The 25,052-nt window shown below is 49.8% G+C and overlaps 1 protein-coding gene across 2 annotated transcripts in view; it reads left to right on the top strand.

The window, feature by feature from the left end:
* Positions 1–16,074, top strand: part of PPP2CB (protein phosphatase 2 catalytic subunit beta) — a 34,575-nt gene extending 18,501 nt beyond the window's left edge. Inside the window, exons 3-7 of one of the 2 annotated variants that reach the window (XM_021008360.2) lie at positions 8,391–8,564; positions 10,316–10,405; positions 11,409–11,570; positions 13,776–13,894; positions 15,388–16,074. In XM_021008360.2, the coding sequence (XP_020864019.1) occupies positions 8,391–8,564; positions 10,316–10,405; positions 11,409–11,570; positions 13,776–13,894; positions 15,388–15,460 (618 nt within the window). In that variant the 3' untranslated portion in view covers positions 15,461–16,074. Of the gene's footprint in view, positions 1–8,390; positions 8,565–10,315; positions 10,468–11,408; positions 11,571–13,775; positions 13,895–15,387 lie in introns of those variants that run through there. The other variant, XM_078148128.1, reaches the window with a different exon arrangement.
* Positions 16,075–25,052: the final 8,978 nt, after the last annotated feature.

Below are 25,052 nucleotides of genomic sequence, written 5' to 3'. Positions count from 1 at the left end.
CCAAAAAAACCCAAAAAAACAAAAAAGCAAAACAAACAAAAAAACCAAGGTCCTTTCCAAGACACTTAGCTTTCCAGAGTTGAAGAGGACAGAAATGGTGAGCAGGGCAGGTGCCCTCAGGCCACAGAGTCAGCTGCTGCTGCTTTCAGGGCATCTTTGTTCCTGGGAGCAGCTCTGCTTTCCAGACTTTGTCTCTTCTAAGCAGCAGCCAAACAGCTTTGAAAACCCGGAGTGAAAATCAGCTCTGTCAGCTGGCCCTTGGGATGAGCTGATAGCTTTAACATGTTCCAGGGAGAAATCCGGCCCTGAATGTAGTCTTACTATGCAGATGAGACGTGACCATAAGGTAACTTTGTTCTTGGGCCAAGTTCACAGAAGGGGAGACCCACTGAAGACACGCGTGCGTGAATGTGTTTCTGTCACATAGGAGTCGAGGGAGGTTGGTGCAGAATTTGAGACACCCTTGGCCCCCCATGATCTGCATCCCTGTGATTCTCGGTGGGGGAGGGGAGGAGGGGAGAGAGGGCTAATGGGCAAGGAATCAATTTAATGATCCCTGGTGATATGGATTCAGAAAAGCTGGGCCATGAAAGTGCCAAGCCTCAGGGTGCTCCCATTATCACCTGCAGATTGCTGCTCATTTTTTGGTTGTTTGTTTGTTCTGAAAAAGTCTTGTCCCTTCTGCGGTTATCTTTTTGTTGTTGTTGTAGATGCTCAGATGTCTTCCCACCTGAGTGGGCAGACGTAGAAGGAAAAGGGGTGGGGAGAAATGGAGGGAGGTAGGAGGGAAAGATTTATTAACTGCCCTTCTGTGTGCAGAGTCCTGTGCTGGTCAGACAGCCCCTCCTCTCCAGGAGCTCGCTCGCTCGCTCTCTCACTTTCTCTCTCTCTCTCTCTCTCTCTCTCTCTCTCCCCCTCCCCCCCCTCTCTCTCTCTCTCTCTTCTCTCTCTCTCTCTCTCTCTCTCTCTCTCTCTCTCTCTCCTCTCTCCTTTCTCTCTCATTCTCTCTCCTCTCTCTCTTTCTCTCTGTCTCTCATATTTTGTTTTTTCCAATCGCATGTAAAGATAATTTTTAACATTCATTTAAAAAAAGTTTAAGTTCCCAATTTTCTGCTACCTCTCCTAAAAGATAAGAACTTTAAATAGGCTACATGTGTGCAGTCATATGAAACCTATTCAGGAGCTTACTTTCTAAAGAGAGAAACAACCCATGGGGTTCAGGTCAGCTCCAGTCAGGTGATTTGGGGAACTTACTTGACTGAAACAAACAAAAACAGAACTCTGTTTCTTTGTAAACTGCCCCCAGTCTTGTCAGGGGCTGTTCTCCCCTTCTCACTGAGCAGATGTCAGAAGAGCCAGAAGAAAGAATGTGCAGCCATGGCATTGGCTCTTCCCCACAACCAGAATCACTCAGCTCAGGGCCTGCTGGCTCTCTGGAGGGGAGACAAGTCCAGCCGAGCTTTCTTCTGGAGGGAGGAACTGCCAACAGAACCCCAGAGTCCCAGGTCAGGAAGCCCAAAGCCAGCCCTCAGAAGAGGAAAGGGAGGTTCAGCCTGGGTCATAAGCCCAAGAGCTAGGACTTGAACTCACATCCTCCTTCATCAGAGCCATTGTGCCATGCTGCCTCCCTTGCGGTTAGACCTTTCTCTTATGCTGGAGGTACTTGTGACTTTTCAGTCAGTCAGCTAGTCCATAAACATTTGTTAAGCACCTCCTATGTGCCAGGCCCTGTGCTAAGTGCACAGGATACAAAAAGAGGCAAAAGATAATCCTTGCCCTTTATAAGCTTACAATCTAATAGGGAAGACAGCATGCAAACACATATGTACAATGTTCTAAATCACTATTGATTAGAGAAATGCAAATCAAAACAACTCTGAGGTACCGCAGCACCCCTATCAGATCGGCCAACATGACAAAATAGGACAATGATAAATGTTGGAGAAGATGTAGGAAAATTGGCACACTAATGCATTGTTGGTGGAGTTGTGAACTGATCCAACCATTTTGGAGAGCAATTTGGAACTGTGCCCAAAGGGCTATAAAAATGTGCATACCTTTGACCCAGCAATACCACTTCTAGGGCTGTATCTCAAAGAGATCATAAAAATGGGAAAAGAACCCACGAGTACAAAAATATTTACAGCAGCTCTTTCTGTGGTGGCAAAGAATTGGAAATTAAGGGGATGCCCATGTATTGGGGAATGGCTGAACAAGTTGTGGTATATGAATGTAATGGAATACTATTGTGTTGTAAGAAATGATGAGCTTGAGTACTTCAGAAAAACCTGGAAAGACTTGTATGGACTGGTGCTCAGTGAAATGAGCAGAACCAGGAGAATGTCGTACACGATAACAGCCACGTTGTGTGATGACTGACTCCGATAGACTTAGCTCTTCTCAGCTCTACAAGGACCTAAGACATCTCCAAAAGTCTCACGATGGAAAATGCCATCCACATCCAGAGAAAGAACTGTGGAGTCTAAATGCAGATCAGAGCATACTATTCTCTCTGTCCTTTTCTTCTGTTTTGTTTCCTCTTTCTGGTGGTTCCTCTAATTGGTTCTAATTCTTCCTTACAATATCACTAATGTGAAAATATGTTTAATAGAAATGTGTATGTAGAGCCTATATCAGATTGCACACTGTCTTGCGGAGGTGGGGGGGGAGAGGGGGAGAAAATTTAAAACTCAAAAGCATATGGAAGTGATTGTTGAAAACTAAAAATAAATTTAAAAAAAAACCATGTACAAAGGAGCTATGTATAGGACACCTCTGGTTAGAGGAAGTGATCTGGAGGAGATCTGGCTAAGGAGACGGAGGAGAAGCTGTCAGAGAGATGGAAGGAGAACAAGGAGAGAGGAGGCCAAGGCTGTATAGAGGTCAGGCAGGATGAGAAAAGGTCACTGGATTTGGTAACCAAGAGGTCACTGGTAACTGTGGAGAGAGTGGATTCAGTGGGATTGAGAAGAGAGTGGAGGAGAGAGAGTGGACATACCCCACTTGTAGAAGGCGTTTTTGGGGGGGTTTAGTGACAAAGGGTGGAAGACAGAGGGACTGTGGTTAGTGGAGATAGAAGGGTCAGTTGAGGGTGTTTTCAGGATAAGAAAGACAAGGCCGTGTTTATAGGCAGTGGGCAAGGAGCCAGTAGGTGAGGAGAGATTGGAAATTAGTGAGGGATGGGGATGATGGAGGGGATGGCACGGTATCACTTGGACATGTGGAGGGGTTGGCCTTGACAAGAGGAAGGGCCCTGTTCATGAGAGAAGGGGAAACGCGGACCCACTGCAGGCAGCATCGCTCCTCTCTGGGACAGTGCGTACCCGAACTTAGAAGCTCACGTACTGCAAACAGTGTAGGGGACAGAGAGTGCCAGTTTTGGCTAGTTAGGCCACCTGTTCCATGGATTCTCGGAAGAACTGGTTGGGACTATTTGTTACTGTTCAGGGCCTCTAGTCCCAGGCCAGATTTACACCCAGTATTATGGATGCATGAAAAGTTTTTAAATCCTGTTGCTGGAGCACCTCTCTGGAGAGATCGTGGACAGCCTGGGGCAGCCAGAGGTAACTTAGTCCCAGCCGTGGTCATTGCCTTCAAGAAGTCGGAGAAAGATTTGTGTATGCTGGTGGCACAGCACCTGTGGAAGAACTCTTGACCCCTCACCATGTGTGACAGACCTGCTGGTAAGTAGGTGTTGTTGGTTTTCTTGATTCGTCTTCCCCTAGAAGAGTGGAAGGGGTCGTGTTGTCCTCGTGTTCTTGTGCTTAGCATCCAGTAAGGGCTCACTAGATGCTCAGTCCGTCCGTCCGTCTGTCATTCAAGGCGGGCTTCGTTCACTCTGTGTGCTAGCTGACGTGTCTGGAGGCATCTTTATCACCTCAGAAGCAGTTGAAGGGAGAGACATTGGACAGCAGTTTCTATCTCACGTTTGTCAGAGTCTTGAAACAAAAAATGAAGAAACACACGGCGTCCACAGAAAAGACAAAAGCACAACGTTTAGTTTTGGTTTTTTAATAATAAATACGATGACAAGTTGGACTCGCTGAGCCGGGAGCTTTCTGGTGAGGGTCGTGAGTGAGGGACACGAGTAAGGAGAGGCCCGCCAGAACAAGTGTAGATAAAACCCCTTACCCAGCTCGCCCTGGCTGTGGTCGGGACCCTCACCCCTAATCCTTAACCCTTGCTGCACCAAGGAGGCCTCGGTGCCTAGAAGCTTCTGAAGCCCCCTCCAGGCTGTCTGTTTGTTTGGCATTGGCTAAAGGGGGCAGCTAGTCACATCACCTCTGCCTGCCTCAGTTTCCTCATCTGTACAGTGGGCTGGAGAAGGAAATGACAAACCCCCCCAGTATCTTTGCCAGGAAAACCTCTGATGGGATCATGAAGTCGGACGTGACTGAAAATGACTGAAGGAACGCGGAGGGTCAGAAGACAGATTTGTTGTGTCACGAGCAGCACATGCTTATTAAGCACTTGCTGCGTGCCAGGTGTGTGGGATGGAAACAACAAGAAAAGACGGGGCGCTGTCCCTGGCCTCCAGGAGCTTCCGTTTCAATGGGAGTACCATCATTCTCTGTTGCAGTCACGCTGAGGAGCCGTTCCCTTATTGTTCACTTTCCCCCAATCTCCAGGATTCCTGCCAGCCGGGTCTTTACCTGTTTTTCTTTTCATCTGAGGGGAAATCCTGGTTTCTTTCTCATTCCTGATTTCCAGCTTATGTGGGTGCTGTGACAGAATAAGATGGACATTTCCTTGTTTCCCTAGTGACCATCTCAGGTCCGCCTCTTTTAAAGCCATCTGGGTCTCTTTCCTGCTACAGCCGTATAAAGATAGGATAGTGTGCTTTATGGGACTTTTAGGGGCCACCTCGTCTCCACTGGGGTGCCCAGGAAGAGCGCCGTAAGCACTTGGGAGGAGGTCTTCTAGAGCTGCCGAGGTCCAAAGCCTCCCTTCACCCCATGGCCTGATCAGAGCATGGCTGGTCCTCGGATGAGACCTCCAGACCCTTCCTGGTGTCCTCCTCAAAGCTGGAAAAGCCACTACCTAGTAATGCTTGCCAGAGCCTGGTCCCTGCTGGCACAGCTTTTGGGCAGCTCCGGGGCCCCGTGACCCAGGGGCCCACCAGGAGCAGAGGGCATTGCAGCGGAAAGCTCACTGCACCCAGTCCCTGCCCTGGATGACTTCCATTCTCCTTGTGGGGCGGGACTGGGGAAGCACCTCTGGAGAAGACCTGTACGGATTGCTCAGTTGTATCGGGCAGTGTTTCCTTCCTTGTTTTGTGCCTGCACCCGTGTATGGCTATTGACAGGAGCCCTTCTGTGTGCATTTATGAAAAAGGTGCCTCCTCTTCTGGCCTGGCCCCTCCCCGTATGTGGTGGGCCTGGCAGCTGCCCTTCTGTACTCCTGGCCAAGTGTGTCCTTCAGGAAGCCTTTCATACCTGACCCTGCCCACGTTCAGAAACGCCTCCTTTCTTGTACCACTTACCTACCACTGCCTCAGATCCTGTCTCAGTCGTACTGTTCCACTTAGGGGAAATAAGGCCCTGCGTCAGCTATGGCCCAGATGCTGCTGTCCATGAGCTCACATTCTGATTGGGGCATGGGGGCAAGGGCCTTGGACAAGCTCGAGAGAGGAGCAGGCCGAGGCTGGCCAGGACCTGAAGGAAAGTTCATGTTGAAAGAGGAGAGGAAGCTGGAGGAGCGGCACAGGAGTCAGAGGAGAACCAGGAGAGTGTCCCTTGTCATAGAAGCCAAGGAGGCAGCTTCCTTGGGCTATCAGGGGAAGGAGGACAGGAAAGAAGGCCCTGGGTTTGGCCAGAAGGAGCCGTGGGGACCGAAAGAAGATTGGGGTTTGGAGGGAGGACTGATGAGGAAGAGGCAGCCAGTAGAGGCTACATTTTGTAGAAATGTGGCTGGGGGATGGCGGGGGACAACAGTGAGAAATAAAATGACAGTGTGAGCTAGGATGGCAACATCAAGGAAAGTTGTGTTCTTTTAGGATGGTAGTGAGTGAGCACATTTGTAAGCTGAGGGGCAAAAGGAGTCAGCAGAGAAGGGGGGAAGCTGCATTAGTGTCAAAAAACAAATGGGGTCAGGAAGGTCAGCAAGTAGACAGAGGGGCCAGGGCCCAGAGGGTGATGGCTTCCCCAGAGAGAGGAATGAGAGCCCATGCATGGAGAGCTTTTGTGCTGGCTGGTGTCAGTCTCAAGAATGCAGGAAACAAGGTCAGCCACAAAGGAGGGTGGGCAGGAGAGAAGGGGTGCCATCGGCCTGATGATCAGTGTGTCCGGCAGGTGGTCCTTTTTGCTTAACTTGACTTCTTTATTGGGGTGGGGGGAGATGATTGGGAAAGGGCAACAGTTAACACTTGCTTAAAGAAAAGATTTAGCACAGCCACTGAGAATGGGAGCGAATCTACGAGCAAGGATTAAAAAGATGGCAGTAGCCATGAGGGCACAGTGTGAGGTGGTCACTCAGCTCAGTCTTGTGATCTCCTCGAGCAGAGGTGGTGGGCCAGCATGCCTGCCTTTCTCATGTGGTTATCACACTCACCAGGACCCAGCTGTCCTCAGAAAGATGGGCTGAGTGAACTGAAGTGCACATTTGCTGGCTGGTGCTGTTTGTGTTTAGTTTGGTTTGGTTTTTAAATCAGCCATAGATCTGACCTGTTGTTTGTGCTTCTTTTTATTCACCTGTGGTTCACTAAATGATAAAGTGGTTCCCAGTTTAAGAGTATTTGTCATAAGAAGTAGATTAAAGTAACAGTGCCCATCAATAGGTTTTCCATTGATCATGGATGCACCATCCTTTGGTTATAACTTTTTGACAAGCATTTATCTGTCTGTTTAGTTTTAGTTTTCAACATTCATTTCCAGGAGATTTTGAGTTCCAAATTTTCTCCCCATCTCTGCCCTCCCTCCACCCCAAGATAGTAGGCAATTTAATATAGGCTCTACCTATGCATTCATATTGAACCTATTTTCATATTAGTCATATTATAAAGAGAATTAGAACCAATGGGGGACATCACAAGAAAGAAGAAAAACAAAAGGAAAAAGGAAAACAAAAGAGCAAGCAAATAGTCTGCTTTGATCTGCATTCCAACTCCATCGTTCTTTCTGTAGATGTGAACAGCATTTTCCATCCCGAGGCCTCTGGAGATGTCTTAAATCTTTGCATTGCTAAGAAGAGCTAAGTCTATCAAAGTCAGTCATTGCACAGTGTGACTGTTACTGTGTACAGCGTTCTCCTGGTTCTGCTCGCTTCCCTCAGCATCAGACCATACAAGTCTTTCCAGGTTTTTCTGAACTCCGCCTGCTCATCATTTCTTATAACACAGTAGTACTCCATTACATTTGTGTATCACAGCATGCTCAGCCATTCCCCAGTGGATGGGCATCCTCTCAATTTCCAATTCTTGGCCGCCACACAAAGAGCTGCTCTGAATATTTTTGTACATGTGGGTCCTTTTCCCATTTGTGTGATCTCTCTGGGGTACAGCCCTGGAAGTGCTATCGCTGGGTCCAAGGGTTTGACAAGTATTTAGTGACAGCTGACTACCTGCCTAGTTCTTATTGAGGAACAAGAAAGGGGAGTGAAGACAAGGCGGAATTTTGAATGTAAAGATCAGAAACAGGGACCTTGATCCTTTGGGGTTTGGGGGCAAAATGACTGAAGTGACGCTTTAGAAAGGTGGAGGTGGCCCGCGGCCTTGTGTGCAGCAGATTGGCTGGAGACAAGGCCTGAAGGGCTGGTGGAGTAGCTGTTGAGTAATGGGGTGATGAGGACCCTGAACGGGGCTAGTAGTGCTGTGTGAAGGGAAAACACGAGCCCAAGAGAAATTTTGAAGCTAGGATTGATAGGATTTTTAAAAAATGATTGCTTATAGGAAGTGAGAGATTTGCTTGACTCTCATAAGATAGTTTGCTGAAGAGAAAAACAGTCATGGAAAGAATTGGGCTTTAGAAGTTAATCTGCTGTGCAGCGACTGACTTTGACAGACTCATCTCTTCTTAGCAATGCAAGGGTCCAAGACAGCCCCAAAGAACTCAGGATGGAGAATGCTGTCCACATCCTGAAAAGAACAATGGAGTTTGAATGCAGATCAAAGCATATTCTTTGCTTGCTCTTTTGTTTTCCTTTTTCCTTTTGTTTTTCTTCTTTCTCGTGGTTTCTCCCATTGGTTCTAATTCTCTTTATAAGACTAATATGAAAATAGGTTCAATATGAATGTATAGGGAGAGCCTCTATTAAATTGCCTGCCATCTTGGGGTGGGGGGAGAGGAGAGATGGGGAGAAAATCTCCTGGAAGTGAATGTTGAAAACTAAAAATAGATCAATTAATTAAAAAAAGAAGCTACCGTGTTTAATAATCTCCACTTTCCCTCTTCTAGGTGCGCTACCCAGAGCGGATCACGATACTGAGGGGAAACCACGAGAGCCGGCAGATCACCCAGGTGTACGGCTTTTACGACGAGTGCCTGAGGAAGTACGGCAACGCCAACGTCTGGAAGTACTTCACGGATCTGTTTGACTATCTCCCGCTCACGGCGCTGGTGGATGGACAGGTGGGCGTCGACAGGGAGGGCAGTGAAGGCAGCATCTGTGTGTTAACAGAGAGGAGAGAGAGGGCTGGCTGTGGGCCGGGGGCTGTGCTGAGAGGTTTACGGATGTTACCTCATGTGATGGTCACAAAAACCCTGGGAGGCAGATGCTGTTGTCCCCATTTTGCAGTTGAGGAAACTCAGGCTCAGAGGAGTTAAGTGACTTGTCCGGGTAACTCGGCTAAGAAGTGTCTGAGGCTGGATTTGAACTCAGGTCCTCCTGACTCCAGGACCAGCGCTCGATCTATTGCACCGCCTAGCTGCCTCAGGAAGTAAAAGGCAATATTCTTCCCCTTCGTAATAATAACTGACCCTTGGAGAGAGAGGACAAGGGCCTGGATCTGGGCCTTGACTGGTCCAGGGAACTCTCAGGCGAAGCAGTGTGGCCCTTTTCTGTAGCTTGTGCTTGGCCACCTGCGTGCGGCTCCGAGTGGTAAAAGTGACCTGCTCAGGATCGGGGAGGGGGAGACTTGTACCCTGATCTGCCCTGGTCCCAAGGTCGGCCCCCTCTCTCCTGGCATGTTTAACATCCGGACACTGGCAAGATGCTCTGCATGGGTCACTGCTGTGTACCTTGGGATGGTCCTGCAGGTGAGGGAGGTCAGGAAATTGAAGCTCAGGATCACACATCTGGTAAGGGTCAGGTGAGAGCAGGCCACGAGCGTGGCCGATGCCGTGCCAGGAGACAAAGCAGGAACAAAATGGCCCTGTCTTCAGGCAGCTTCTGTCCCTCTGGTGGGGAATGAAGGAGTACTGGTGAGCAGCGCCTGGCTGTCCCCCACATGCCAGTCTGTCCCCCGCTGGGTCCTTCCCCTCCCTGGGAGCCCTGAGCCCTGAGATGGCTGGGGGAGGGAGAGGCTAACGCAGGAGTGTGTCATTTGGCAGAAAGGGGTGGTGGGATTGGCTCTAATTCTTACCTACAGCATCACTATTGTGAAAATATGTTTCATAGGAATGTATATGTAGAGCCTATATCAGATTGCGCGCCATCTTGGGGACAGAGGGGGAGGAAAATTGAAAACTCAAATGCTTATGGAAGTGATTGTTGATAATTCAAAATAAATTAATAAAAAAAATTCAAAAAAAATCACCTCCTTATAAAAGGGGGGGGTGGCGGGGGAGACGTCTCCCCAGGGGCCCGTACCTCCCTGCCTCCTGTAGACAGAGGGAAGCCTGAGGCCGCTGCTGACCAGCTGTATCTTGGGGTTGTCGGGAGCATGGGTGGAGTCAGGCCAGCCCTTTATTACCATTGATTTGCTCTCTGGGGAACCAGAGAAATCCTAGCCAGCGTTTCTGTGGTAGTACTTAGAGGTTTGCAGGGCGCTTCACAGAGGTCAAGAAGCTGACAGGGCAGATGCTTTGATTCCCACTTTGTAGATGAATAACTGAGGCACAGAGAGGTTAAGAAAATTCTTGGGTCACACAGCGAGGGGAAGTCAGTGATACAAGTTTACCAGAGCAAATCTATAAGAAAATTAATTATACTTGAAAAAATAATCGATGGAATCAAATAGTTTAATTGTACCTACTTATTAAGTAAATTTATTTTCTTGTAGGAAAGATTTTTGGGAATCGTAAAATTTTGAATTGCTTTAAATTTAAAAGGTAAAAAATTATGATAAGGTATTCATTGTCCAAATTAGGTACTTTTCACCAGATTTTGGCAAGAAATGAGCTAAAAAATTGTGCAACCCCCTCCCCTTTTTTCTTTAAAGATATTTTGCCTCCATGGTGGCCTTTCTCCATCCATCGATACATTGGATCATATCCGAGCCCTGGATCGTCTGCAAGAAGTTCCACACGAGGTAAAGTTGGAGTTTTGGGGGGCAGCATTGCCCGCATTTCAGGTACCGTGCCACGAACAGAGGTGAGTGCGCTTTCCCGACCGTCAGCCTCTACTCCACTGGCCCGGCCCACCTGAGAGGCTCTGCCGTCACGCTTTCCAAGGTCATGAGGAGCAGAGTCCTTTGCCCTTCTCCTTGCCCTACCCTGGTAGCTTGGGCGTCAGCCCAGACAGAATCTCTAAAAGGGACTGAGCTCAGCAGGCCAGAGGCAGAAGAGCCAAGGTCTGACCGGAACCCTGTTAAGTTGTTCTCTGGGCGCCTGAGGGGTTGGGCCAGAGGAACGGTCTCAGATTAAGTCAGAAAGCTTCTGGTTACTTTCAGAGTATTCATGCATTTACAGAGACCACAAGAGAGGTTAGTACGGCTCTCCGTTTCAGAGAGCCTTCAGATGGAAGGTGTGGATTGTGAAGGCCCCTCCTGCTGCCACCATTATCTGGCATTAACCTGGTGGAGGGCTCCCAGTTAGTTGCTCTTGGCCGCCCTGATTGGTCACAAGGGAGGGTTCTTGGGAATTGAGAGACGTGTTAAAAAAGGAACAGAAAAGGTTGACCCAAGAACAGGTTAGAAAATAGAATAAAGTTTTGTTTTGGGAGGGAAAAGGGTTATAGGAGAGCTCTGGAGCCTCAAAGAAAGGACTGAGTGCTCCCCACCGGCTCCCCTGCAGACCCCCGGAGTCCCCCAGGATAACTGCAGAGGGGCTTGGGACACTCAGTGAGTATCTCTGGTAACTACGTAGAGGTTCACGTAAATCTCGTTAGTTTACTCCATGTCAGCAGAAAGAACTGAATGGTGCTCTGGGCGAATGTTTAGATTGAGGGAAATTCTAATATTCTCCCTTCCATCAGGGCTGTGCTCCTCACTCCTTCCTGACACCTGTGTGCCACGTGGTACAGCACCCGTTGGGCTATGTCAGGGGTGGGACGGCCCACTCATGCATCGTGGCATCATTGTTTTCCCTCGGCAGGGCCCGATGTGTGACCTGTTATGGTCTGATCCCGATGATCGTGGCGGATGGGGCATTTCTCCACGAGGGGCTGGCTACACATTTGGACAGGACATTTCTGAAACGTTCAACCACGCCAACGGCCTCACACTCGTTTCCCGTGCTCACCAACTTGTGATGGAGGTATGTGCATTTGTGCACAGGATGCTTGCTTCCACCCTCAATAAGTGACGGGCCCCAGCACTAGGCTGGCTTCTCGGGCACTAGGGTGATGCTCCGTGTTAGCTGAAGGGAGAAATTATCGTTTCTTCTTTGAGGGCGTGGTGAGAGCCTCTGATATGCCCTGGAAAGGTGGATTACATTGAAGGTTGTGTTGCTCTGAAATGCTTTATTCCACTGTGTTTACAAGAGAGAGAATTAATAAGAGATTTTACATCTGCTTTAAGTTAGAGAGAAACGGCGGCGTGTAAAACCCCGTGTCTGATTGAACTCTCCCGTGGGTGAAGGAGGAAGCCATCCTGCTGGTTCTGGGAGGTGAGGGTGTCGGAGTTAGTAGAACCAGCCGCTCAGTCATGCATCACATCTTTGGTCTGACTGAGTGGATGCTTCCCGACAAATCCCCTTAGAAAGAACATTCCCCGAGGAAGCGGCCGTGGACGTCACCGCCCGGAAGGCGGCATGGGCGGGCTCCTTGACCTCGGTCCCTGGGTGCCCTCTGCTTTTGGCTGTTCCTCTGCTCTTGCGGAGATCCCGCCAGTTCCCACGGCCTCGCCACCCCTCCTGCATCGCCGGCTCTTGTGTCTGAGGGCGCGTTGCACGGGGGTCTGTCTTGAATGTAGTTTTAAGTGCTTGCTATGTGCTTGGCAGTACAGTGATAGCAAGGCAGACAGTTGCTGTCCTCAGAAAGCGTGCGCTCTGGTTTTGTTGCATTGGGACCTCCTTTTAATTTGTCTTTTGCCTGATTCTTTTTTAAAAAAATAAGATGTCATTGATGTCTTCTCTTTTTTACATCATCCTGGCTTTCCCCATCCCATACAACAAGAAAGAGAGGGTGAAAAATCAGTACAGCTGTCCCGTGTTGAGGAAGCCCCAGGCCTGGGGCATGTGTCACTTAGAGGGGGGGCTCCTCCCGCCTCTCTGGGGGGGGGGTCATCGCTTTGTTACCTTCCCTTCGGACCTTTGGGCTGTGGCTGCTCCGTCCATTTCCATTGTTGGTTTATCCAGTCCTGTGCACGTTTCTCAGTCAGTTCTTTTTGCTGTGAGACCCTTTACATTCTCTTCTGTTTCTTCAGCCCTTTGACCCTGCTTTAATCTTTTCTTGTCACTTCAGGGAGTTCTCTTTGGTCCACTCTACTGTCCAGATAGTTTGTTGTTTGGGCGGGGCGTGTGCGCCTTGTGCCAAGTTCTCAGTTCCTTTTCCAGTCAGTCTTCTGGGCCTGGAAGCTGCCCCTTTCAGACCTCGCTGCCTGTCTCAGCATCCTTGTCTTGTTCAAGGATCAGCTCCAGTGCAGCCTCCCCTGAACCACACCTTCCCAGGTGTCGTCCTGGACAGCACTGGGCCTCTATGCTTTTCCTGTGGTGGTTGACTGACCTTGGTTATATGATGCCATTCCTGTCATCCATTTCCCATTTTTCATTATTAGTTACCTGATTAAATAGTTCAGCATTAAACTGTTTCTTTTGTAGGCCATATCTTTTCTCAGTTTACTTTGTGGTAGCTTTTTACTCATTTCTGTTGTTTGTTCCAGGAAGTAGTCAGCTAAGTTGGGATGACTTCTACATACACAGTGAACCTTTTCTTTTTCTTTTTTTTTTTTTTTGTGAGGCAGCTGGGGTTAAGTGACTTGCCCAGGGTCACACAGCTAGTAAGTGTTATGTGTCTGAGGCTGGACTTGAACTCAGGTCCTCCTGACTCCAGGGTCAGTGGCCTATCCACTGCGCCACCTCGCTGCCCCTGTGTTAAAATACAGCTATTTTCACTTGATGGATAAGTTAAATATGTTCTTTCCAGGAAGGTGCCTGGTATGTCAGTAGGACACCATTATCTTTAGGAATTAAAAGTAGATCTCTTATTAAGGACTTAGACAAGTTCATTTGGTTTACTATAAGATCTAAATAATGCATAGACCTTCACACTTGGAAGCAGAGCTGTCTCATTTAGCCCTTTTTCTGTGAGTCTGCCTGCCTGCCCGTCCTCCTTGTGGGCTCTGGTCTGGCCCCTCGAGCACCGGCCTTGGGTTGTGTCTGTAGGGGTCAGCAGTGGTGCCCAGCACCACCTCTCTTGCTGCTCTGTTCCTCCTCCCATTTTCCTTGTGTGTTATTCATGTTCAGTCCTAAAAACAAAACCCAGAACCATAACACAGGTGTTGTTTTTTTCAATGTCTCCAGGGGTACAACTGGTGTCATGATCGGAATGTGGTGACCATTTTTAGCGCACCCAATTACTGCTATCGCTGCGGGAACCAGGCGGCTATCATGGAATTAGATGACACTTTAAAATATTCCTTGTAAGTATCACATAAGTTAGGCAGAAAGTAGAGATGGGAGATATTAGAATTAAGAGTTGTACATTAGAACAGAAGTTAATGTTTTCACCTTTCTTTCATATGCCAAGCAAGAAAAACTCGAAAGGGAAAATAAATTTTAACTCAGTTTAACAAACATTGGTTGAATTGATGTCATTGAATATATTTTTTGGCCAAGGTGATTGCTCTGAAAGATCTTGGAGAACAGCATCAGTGACCAAAGACAAGAGGAGGGCAGGTGTTAGCCAGATTTTCAGCAGAGGGAAAAGAACAGATGCTGCGCACTGCAGGCCTTCCTGGCCAATCCCAGACTCCATCCTCAGAGGGGTGGCTAGTGCGTATCTAGGAGAATGGAGCCGTGATTTCAAAGGGTCAGTCTGGTTTCATCCAGATTAGGGCAGGCCAGACTAACCTGTGCTTAATGAAATCTCTGACACACTGTTCCCCTAGGAAATGCTGTAGATAAGAGTTCAGATGTAGGTTGGGGGAGGCTTGGGTTATTTACTAAATCATACTTTGATTTGGTTTGAAAACACATTGTGTTTTTAGTGCCTGTGAGCTTATGATGAGCTGATGCTGTTATAACAGCCAAAAATGCTCATACAGCCCTAGGCTCTGTTAAGGAGGAAGAGGCTTCCTGAACACAGAGGCGTTGGTCCTGCTGTTCTCTGCCCACCACAGCAGGGCTCACAGCATGGGAAGGCCCTCGGGCTCGTGAGCCCTGAGGACCCAGGGAGGGCTGCTCACTGTCTACGTGTGCTGGGCGGGCTGTCATGTGGAAGAGGCCCCACGAAGGGGGAGCAGGGCAATGGGAGAGGATACAGGGGAGCTGATCCAGGCAAACTTCCTCACTAGCAGAGGTGTGCAGTTAAGTTTAAATAGCTGAAAAAACAGTGAAAGGTTACCTCTGGATGTTGGAGAAAAGCACCACACACACGCAGCTGCGGATGGCCCCCGAGGCTCTCCTTCATTTGGCATCACTGGGTGGATCAAGCCCCGAGACACTCGTCTTGCCCGTCTAAATAGACCCTGATAACATTGCCTGTCGATGCACACTTTGTTGTGCGTGGACTCTGCACTGTTCAGACCAAAGGGAAACCTTCCACATATGAGTAAGACCGTGTAAGAAGGGGCCTGATTAGTTATGGGTGCTCCTTAGCTCTGCCTCTTTTGTGTACAAGTGATTTGTCAAGTTGTGAAAGCACACTTCAGTATTCTTCCCTACCCCATCCATCGAAGCCAGGACCCAAGTACCTGACCTTGGGATCTCTTGGTTCATGTCGAGGCATGGCTGGCCACTGCTGACTTGCCCCCTTTCTTTGTCCACTCCATCTGTTTATGAAGAGCCGGGGGGCAGGGAGACTCGATTGACCCATTGTTTTCTTTAGGTTCCATTTCTGGTAGTAACGGTGATGGCTGGAAGGGCCCTAGAAAGGCGCATCCCCAAGTCACTCTTTGGATTTCTCTTTGTGCAGCCTGCAGTTTGACCCTGCGCCCCGTCGTGGAGAGCCCCATGTCACACGGCGCACCCCGGACTACTTCCTATAGACAGCTTTGGGAAAAACTTAGGACAAATAGCTGGAGGTACACTCGGCATCTTTTTTACAAAGTGATGAGAACAGACACGTTTGTGTAACAAGTTGGATCCACGTCTGCCTCCACGCCCATCATGGACCAAACTGTGCCCTTGTGCGCTCAGCACTGAGCAAGCCCACCGAGGCTGAAAGCCACCCCTGCCCCGTCTTAGGTCGCTCAGTCAGCCTGCCTGCTGTATTTGGGCTCCCTGTTTTCTTCTGGACTGTTCAACGGAAAAGGTAACTCATGCCTCCATCTCCTTTTGCGCTTATTAATATGTAAATTTTAGTTTTAGTGTTTAACTGGCATGGATTATAGAATTTGGAGTTTATTTTTAAAGAAAATGCACAAACTAACTTTGACATAACTCATCACCCTTTATTTTATTAAAATGTATGATTAACTTAACTGGAGAAAGGTGAAGATTCCCCTGGGGAGTACGTTGTCATAACATTTAGAGAGATTTCCCTTCATTTAAGCTAAATGACTGTTCTGTGTTGATCTCCCTTTTTTTTCTGTATATTTGTCACAGAAGTGCTTGCATCTTCTTGGGTGTATTGGAACAATAAACTTTGAGTTGTAAACCAGATTGTCCTGAATTGCCATGATGTGCATGGAAATTTCTCGTGGGGAATCCTAGATGTGGGGTTATCACTTGGCCCAGACCAAAGCTGGAAATGAACTCATTTCAAATGATGACTTCTCTCATTAGATCTATCATGTGGCAGATAAAAGAAGAGATGTTTGCTGATGATTATCAGAGCAAGGCAAAAACACAGCCATTTATGGTTTCGATTTCCCTAAGTGATCTGTGTTAATGTAATACAGAATATTTGCATTTAATATGCAGTTTTAAAAGTTAGGTTGTAAGCCAAATGGAGGACGGATAAATGAATTCTGAAGAACCACAGTAATGTGCGGTCAAGACCCAGCTTTTTTTTTTTTTAAATATGTCCTGGCATGGCGTGTGTAATGTCCATCTCAGCTTTATGAAAAGATCTGAGTCGAGAGACTGGGGTCATTTGATTTTTTCCAGTCCCATAATTACGTAGCATTCATGGGTGAATGTTGAACTCATAACTGCTTCATGGAATCCGCGTGACAGACAACGGGGATGGAAAAAACAACACTGTTGAATTAATGTGGCAAATAAATTGTAAGTGTGTGTTTGAACTGCTCGTTGTAGAAAACGGAATCAAGGTCAGCTTGAACCTGACCACCTAAGGCTTCCACCTCCCCGGACTCTTCTGCCGCTTGGAGCTCCGTCTCTCATCCCTTCACCTCTTGTGGCCCCTCCTTCCATCCAGGCCTGTTTTCAGTCTGTCCCTATTCCTCCTCTCCCAGTCCTCTCCTGCCCGTCTCTTACTTCTTCAGAGGCTTTGTTCCACGGCAGCCCCTTCCACAGTGTTCCTTCATGAGCCCTTGTCCCCTGTCCCACGCCTCATCCTTGGATAACTTGCCCCAGCTTTGTTTTCTGCTCCTCTTCCTCTGCATCCCCAGCCCGTAGCACGAGCTTAGGCACATAGTAGGTGCTTAGTAGATATGAATTGGCCCACTCCTTCCTCCACCCCCACCATACCTACAGTGGGGTGCAAATGAGCTGACGTGTGGATTGACTTACACAATAAAGATTCCAGTTTTTCACATCTTTAAAAATGTTTCCTGCCCATTATGGCCTCCTTTGCTGCAGTTACTTGTCTTCCATGACTTGGCATTGAGCTCACGAGATTTTCACACACAACCTTTAACTCTTCATGAAACCACCCTTATATCCCGTTGGATGTTATGCATGCCTTTGATAAGTCCACTTTTCCAAGTGTCACCCTGATTATAGCCTCTTGGTTTTCAGTGAAGCGTAAGTCTGGCATTAAAGTATATTTATTTCCATCTTGTTGAACAGTTTCTTGGTTTTTCAGGATATCTGGGATGGGTGCAGGATCGTACAGTGATGTTCTGTCTCTGTCTGGAAATTCACGTGCTTCCAGAACAATTGTGCTTCTCAGCATACCAATATATTTATCAGAGTTTGTCATCCCCTCAATGAGGACAAGACTTCCACGTTCAATGGAAGCAAAAAAGGAATCCTCAAAATATCTTTCCCCTAACTCTGGAGAGGGCAGCCTACCCCCCCCCACCCCCCATCCAATATGGCACCGAGGCCTGTCCATTTCACCTCTGTAGCCTCTCTTGTCAGTTACCTCCAGCCTCCCCTCTGACCCTGCCCCAGCCTGGTGCAAGCTGTCATCACTTCACGTCTGGATTCCTGGAATAGATGCGCAAGTCAGCCGTCACAGTGATTTTCCTAACACGTAGGTCTGACCATGTCAGCGCCCTCCCACCTTTAGGACCAAGTGCAGAATGCTGTTTTTGGTATTCAGAGCCCTTCATAACCCCTCCATTCCTCCCTTTCCAGTCTCCTTGCTCCTTACTCCTTGATAGAGCCTCTTCCTCCCAGGGACCCTGGCCGACCCTCCGGCTGTCAGCTCTGGCCATTCCCTGAGCCTGTGCTCCACGCCTGGGAGGCTCGCTCTCCTCTGCTCCAACTCCTGGCCTCCCTGGCATCTTTGAAGTCCCAACCAAAATCCCACCTTGTGCAGGAAGCCCTCCCCCAGCCCCTCCTGATCCTAGTGCCTTCCCTCTCTCAGTTATTTCTTACCTGTCCTGGCTGTCACTTGTTTGGTACCTGTTTGCTTGCACATCGTCTCTTCCGTTAGACTGGGAGCACCCTGAGGGCAGGGACTGTTTTCATCAACTCTCTTTGTGTCCCCAGTACTTCACTTACTGCCAGGCACATAGGAGGCATTCAGTGACTTGCCCGGAGTCACACAGTTAGTGAGTGTTATGTATCTGAGGCCGGAGTTGAACTTGGGTCCTCCTGACTTCAGGGCCGGTGCTCTATCCACGGCACCACCTTGCTGCCCCTGTGACTAGACGTTTTGCGATCTGATGATGATGCCCAGACTTTACAGGCTCACCTGGACTCGGATTTTGATATAGCCTTGAACATAAACATTTCCTTAGTAAAATCTACCTTTCCCAACCCCCCATCTTTAGCATTCCAGTCTTTGTCTTCTCTTGCCCGTGGCCAGCATTCTTCCTTCATGGCAGCATAAGGGCTGTGGAGGAGTCAAGGACGTCCCTTCCAGTTGCCAGGGCCGTCTGAAGGTCTTTGTTTCTAGAGGGCCGACGAGGCTGTTTTGCAGCATCAGGTGGTCAGTTCTTGGCACTTTTTTGTTTGTTTCCGTCTTACTTTCATTTATACTTGGTATGACCGAGCGTGTCTCATTGTGAGCTGGTGTGACCCTGGAAATGCTTCAACGTCTTTGACGAGTCATCTGAGGAGTGCCCAAGAGCCACAGCTGGGTGTGTTTCCTTGGAGCTCAGATTCTTCACCTGTTTTGTGCCAGTCAGTCTGGTGAATCCAATGGGCCTCTTCTCCGAGTGATGTTTCTAGATACAAAAAAGGAAAGGCCTTGAATCACAAAGTAGCAAGCCAAAGGTTAGTGACGAGAAAGACTCCTTGAGCACCGATGGAGCCCAGGTTGAGGACCCCTCACTGCCATAATATCCATTCTTAAAAACCACAGAATTAAAGCTACAGCAGAGAGATGTGTATGGCATAAGAGGGAGGAGAAAGCGGCTCAAGCCAGCCGGGGCACAGACACATGCCTGACCGCCGGCGTGCTCTCACAGAGTGAGACCATGTCCCCGTATCACTTGTCCCGGGTCACCCACCGCTGTCCCTCCTGCTTGGCAGAGGAAATTCACGCCATCCTCCAGGACCAGTCAGCGCGCCCTCTCTTCCTCTGCACCACTCGCTGCCTGTACTTTCCTTTGCTGTCGCTCTCCAGGGAACACGTGCCTGGAGCGTCTCCTCACCCACACTGACCCCCCCCCCCCGTGATCCTCTGCCGTCCCTTTCACTCTTCTCCACGGCCTTGTTTGGCCACCTTCCCCATTTCTCCCAGAGTCCTCAAAAACAAACTGACTCAGCATTGTCCCTGCCAGCCTCGCAGCTGACTTCTCTCCCCTTCCTTTCACGGCCAGACTTGTAGAAATAGCAGGGGCTCGGCCATGACGCTGCACTCTGGCATTAAGCGTCCCTCTGCAATGCTGGTGTCTCTCCTCTTTGCAGGCAGGGCCCTCCCTTTGGGGATCTTGTCCGGCCCTGTGTCTTCCAGCCTTGCCTCTCTGCAGGCAACTTGACTCTGCCTCCGCTTCTGATTGCCCCCAGATCCTAGGCACCTGTGTCCTCCAGCCTCCTTGACATCACCTCTTTCCCCCTTCACTTTACCTTTTCTTTTGGTGGCAGTGTTGCCGTCCTTTCTGTTTGTCAGATCTTTCTAGCCGTGAGAGATACTCTGGACCCTGGTCCTTCACCCCAGTAGCAGATCAGGTACCCCGAGTCCAGCTATGGCTCCCTCAGCACTGGCTTTCACATCCCTCCCCTCCTTTACTCTCATGCCCTTCTGCCATGGTCTCTGACATAGACTGACCATGGGGTCAGAAAGAACCCAGGGTTGTGTGCCTCAGTGTCTTCATCTGTGAAATGTGGGGCCTGGACTCGGTGATGCCTGAGGCCCTTTCCAGATGTCATGCTTCTTGCCTAGGGTGTTGTAACAGCCTCCTCACCAGTCTTCTTCCTTCAGACGATTTCCTCTCCCTTCTTCCTGCCATTGCTGCATTCCTATTATCTTGCACTCTTCTCACACATCATTAGGGGCTCCCTATCTTGGCATTCAAGGCCCTCAGGAGAGGCTTTATTTTTCCCAATTACATATGAGATAGTTTTCAACATTCTTTTTTTTTTTAAATAAGATTTTGAGTTTCAAATTCTTTCTCCCTCCCTCCCCTCCCAAGGTGGCAAGCAATCTAATATAGGTTATACATGTGCAATCACGTTAGACATATTTCCACATCAGACATGTTGTGAAAGAAGAAACAGAACAAAAGGGAAAAACCAGAAAAAAACAATGAAAATAGTATGCTTCAATTTCCGTTCAGACGTTATAGTCCTTTCTCTGGATGTGGAGAGCATTTTCCATCATGAGACCTTTGGAGATGTCTTAGATCCTTGTATTACTGAGAAGGGCTGAGTCTATCAACGTTAGTCATGGCACAATGTGGCTGTTACTGTGTACAATGTTCTCCTGGTGCTGCTCACTTCACTTTGCATCAGACCATATAGGCCTTTCCAGGTTTTTCTGAAGTCCGGACCACTTACATACACGGAGCAGTTATGACTTGGCTAAAGTGAGACCACCAGGAATGAATCCCCCTCCATCAGGTGAAGTCCTGCTCTTACGACCCTCAGGCCACGGGAACACAACTGGACAATCCAGCCAGTGGCCATCTTGGGTCCAACAGCTGTATTCTTCTCCTGAGCCAGCCTCGTGTCTGTCACCTACAATTACAAATTATTTCCTCAGCTTTCTCTTTCATTGTAATTAACCTTCTTTGTTGGGTGGTGTAGACTGCTGGCCTACTTGTAGTCTGTGGGCATAAGGTTCATCCAGCATAGATTCATTTTACTGTGCATAGATTCATTTTACTGTGCATCGACGGCCACCTAAAAGTGCGGGATTTCATTTAAAATGTTATCTGACCAGGTCTTCAGTCCGTGGGGGTGTCTGTGAAGGTGGTAGTGATTCTTCTGGCTGTCTACACCGCCGCTTTGTGTCCCTATCCTCCCTTCCCTGGTGGAGCCCGTCGCCCGTCACCACGCAAGAGGACGTGTCCTGTCTTCAGAGGTCTTCTGCTCCCTGACGCCGTGGTTGTCGTTCCCACTGGGCCCCTGGCTCTGGGCCTCTGCCGGGCACAAGCTCATCAGGGGCATGTGTGTGTCAGGGTGGTCCAACGTCACTCGATCAACTGAGCCGCAGCTCTGCCTGCTTCCAGTGGCCCCTCCGACACTCTGGACATTTCGATCATCTTTGACTACTTTAAAAAAAACTCGCCACCTTTCACATCCGTCAGGAAATGGCTCATCTTAAATGTCTGTGTCCTTTCCCCGTGCATCTTAGATGTTAGACTTTTACCACAAATGGGGATGAAAACGTTTTTCCCATTCTGCAATTTCTCTTCATGTTTTAGCTTGACTGGTTTCGTTTGTGCCAATTTTGTGTCAGAAAAAGTGTGTATTTTGTCTTTTGTACAGCTGGTGAGGGCAGTACAGCCTAGGGGGCAGAGACCCACTAGGAGACAGAGAGGAGACAGAGGAGAGCAGCCACGTGTGCTCGTCTGTAAAAGGAGGTCACCCCTGTGGCGTGGCAGCAGGACACTCCGTAGCACTGGCGCACAGAAAGCACTCTGCTTGGGGCCGTTCTCCCAGACTCTTCGTGTCTTACTCTGCGTTGTTGACCAGGGTTCTCAGGTCCATCGTAGTCATGTGATTATTTTCCCGGGTCTGCTCCTTTCGCCCCCACGACTCTTTATACAGTTTGGACAGCCTCTAGGAAGGCTGCACATTTGTCATTTCTTAGGACGCTGGCATCTTCTGTGACCTTCATGGACCACGCATGGCTCTGCCCTTCTTCCCCCATTCCAGTCTCTCACAGAGGAGCAAGGCGAGGGATGTGCCCAGGGCCCCGCCGGGAGCTCAGGCCAGACTCCACGCCAGGGTGCGTCCCCCCGCTGCCAGCGTTCTGGCGGCACGTCCGAACGGCCGATGGTCATCAAGCACGTTTTCACGGTGGCTCCTCACGGCCGCTCAAGAATGGTGCCTTCCTAGCAGTTTCTGTTTCACATGGGACAAGTTCTCACGCGTAGCTCTCCTGCTCTGTCACTGTGGTCTTACAAAGGAGCGCCCCATGCCAGCAAAGGGGCATCCAGGGTGTGCGGGCTGCGGCAGGGTCTGGCCGCTACAGGCAAGGTCAGCGCCAGGAAGAGCTCAGGGCTGTGGAGGGAAAACGACAGCCAGGGATGGGACTCAGGAAGATGAAATCCTGACGGGGGGGGGTTACGGGAACCACTAGTGAGAGGAAGGAGGATTTCTCCAGCAGGAAGTGACGGCAAAGGGAGCGAGCCACACGGTCAGGCCTCCTGTCAGGAGCATCCCTGGCAGCTGTGAGACGGGGCCAGGCGTGAGGGGCAGGCGCGTGAGCCGGGGTGGGGGTGGGGGGGCGGGTCCAGGATGTCCAAGAGGCGCTTGGTGCCAGAGTGCAGACAGCCGGACGTGCAGGGCTGAGAGTCACGCCTCAGTGCGTCCTGCAGCATCAAGTACTTAGCAGGGCCAGGCGCCGTGCTGGGCCCGGGGAGACCAGGCGTCCACAAATCAGTAAGAACAGAACAAGGAGGGGGAGGAAGGTGCCTTCATACGGTGCCTCCTCGGACGAAGCGTCTCATTTATTCTTTAACAGCCCCGTGGGGGAGGCACTGTTATGCCCATCTTACAGTTGAGGAAACTGAGGCAAACAGAAGTGCAGTGACTTGCCCAGGGTCACACGGCCAGTCAGTATGTGAGGCTGCATTTGAACTCAGTGAGCCCCCAGCTGTCTCTGGGTAATCTGGGGAGGCAGGACACTGCACTGGGGTCCGGGGCCAAGCACAGGCTTCCTGTAGGAGAGTTCCCAACAGAGCTGCATTCCAGGCAGGGAGAGGGTGGGGCCAGTTTACCTGCAGAGCAGCGTGTGTGAAGGGGTGACGAGTGAAGATGCGGGCCCCAGCTGCCTGCCCTGCTGGCTGGACCAGGGTGGGGAGGGCCTTCTGTGCCAAACAGGGGCCACTCAAATACAGGGGATGCGGTCAGACAGGCCTTGGGAAAATCGCTTCTGTAGCAGGTCAGGGGCAAAGTGACAAGACTGGAGGACGCAGAGACGGGGAGGCCAATGTGGGGGTCGTGGCAGCCACTGAGGCTGGCGGGGGGGGGAGGGGGCCAGACGGAACGGGGGAGAAGTGAGTGAGGAGGCGGCGGCAACAGGTGTGGCCAGCTTGTCAAGGGGTCTGCAGCCGTGGACTTAGATAGCTGAAGCCGTGGGACAAGACGCAGACAGAGGAAAAGCTGGAGAGAACCGCAAGTTTCAACGTTTCCTGGGAACTCTAACGCCTAAGGAGGTTACAAGCTAAGGTGATCTGCTGATACAGACAGGGAGCCCACCCCCTGCTTTCTCAGCGTCATCGGCCATCTCCACCACACGTGGACTCCTTCGCTTCCACGAACCCTCACATGAGACAGGCTGCCGACGTCTGGACCAGGCCACCATTCATTCTGAAAGGTCAGCCCACGACCATGAGTGACGCCTATGGCTGTGTTAGCTTCAGTCCTGCAGACTTGGAGGGCTTCAGCTGAGAAGACTCAGGAAGCAGAGACTGTGAAAAATCGTCTTTGAGCCAAGGCTCAGGACCCTTTGCCCCAGGGACTAGAGGCTGGAGCCCTGACCTCCCGAAGCTCCACTGAAGGATTTCCCAGGTCAGGAATCTCCGTACCAGCCAACTGCCCCTCCCTCTGGACTGCTCGGGCCTCTCCGTCACGTCCCCCACATGGATGAGCACTCCCCCTCCACCCGTTTCCAGTTCTCTTCTGTCGTGTGTGTGTTGTGTCCCCCAGTGGACTGTAAGATCCCCCAGGGCAGGGACTGGTTCTTTCACATTTCCTGGCATAGAGTAGGTGCTTAATAAATCTTTACTGATGACGGAAAATACTTTACATAACATTTATACAGTGCTTTTACTCATAAGGATTGCTGTAAGGTTTGCAGAACACTTTACAGAGGTCTCATTTCATCCTTACAACCTCCATGGGAAGGGGGTGCTGCCCTATTATTCCCATTTTACAGATGAGGAAACTGAAGCAGAAGGGTTAATGACTGACCAGGGTGACATAGCTAGGAAGAGTCTGAGCCCAGATTTGACTCTAGGCATGACCTCTATCCACAGTGCCACCTAGCTGACAAGAAGGTATTATAAGAATGGCTAAGAACTGGTAACAGTATAGACGCCCACCAGTAGTCAGGGAATAGCTAAGCAAACCGTGGTGCGTGAACATGACGAGCATTACAGTGCTGTAAGAAACGATGCGATGAGCGCTGAGAAGCGCGGGAAGATCCAGAGGAAGTCAGCAGAGCCAAGAAAACAGTGAGCGCAGCGACGGCGCCAGCATCGTCAACGACAGAATCACAAACGCCCAGCAGGGCTCTGCTGAGGAGGGAGGAGCGGCCGCCCCTTGGTGGAGGTGGGGGCCCACGGGACTCCGCGTGGTACATTGCATACTTCTCCACGTGTCCAGAGTTGGGCTTATTCATATGGTCCCCTCTGAAAACACTATTTGTCATGTGGGGTGGCTCTTCGGGGCGGAGAAGGATCTATGAGATGCCATGGTGACGTGAGAAACAAAGTATCAATAAGAACTTACAGACTGGAAGAGTATAAAGTAAGTCCCCAAGGATTGGCCATCAAGACAAAGTTCTGGAGTCCAGCCCCGTGTCCCCAAGAGAATGCCCTCAACAACCTTCCTGACACGCCCCGCCTCGGCTGGGCCTCCAGTGACGGGGAGCTCCCTGCCTCTCCAGGCAGTCCGCTGCACTCTGGGTCAGCTCTCACCATTCAGAGCCTACATCCACCCCACTGC

Source organism: Phascolarctos cinereus, unplaced genomic scaffold (genome assembly GCF_003287225.1).
Source record: "Phascolarctos cinereus isolate Bilbo 61053 unplaced genomic scaffold, phaCin_HiC Scaffold_9;HRSCAF=440, whole genome shotgun sequence".
Taxonomy (NCBI): domain Eukaryota; kingdom Metazoa; phylum Chordata; class Mammalia; order Diprotodontia; family Phascolarctidae; genus Phascolarctos; species Phascolarctos cinereus.
This window is presented reverse-complemented; position numbering and strand designations above follow the sequence as displayed.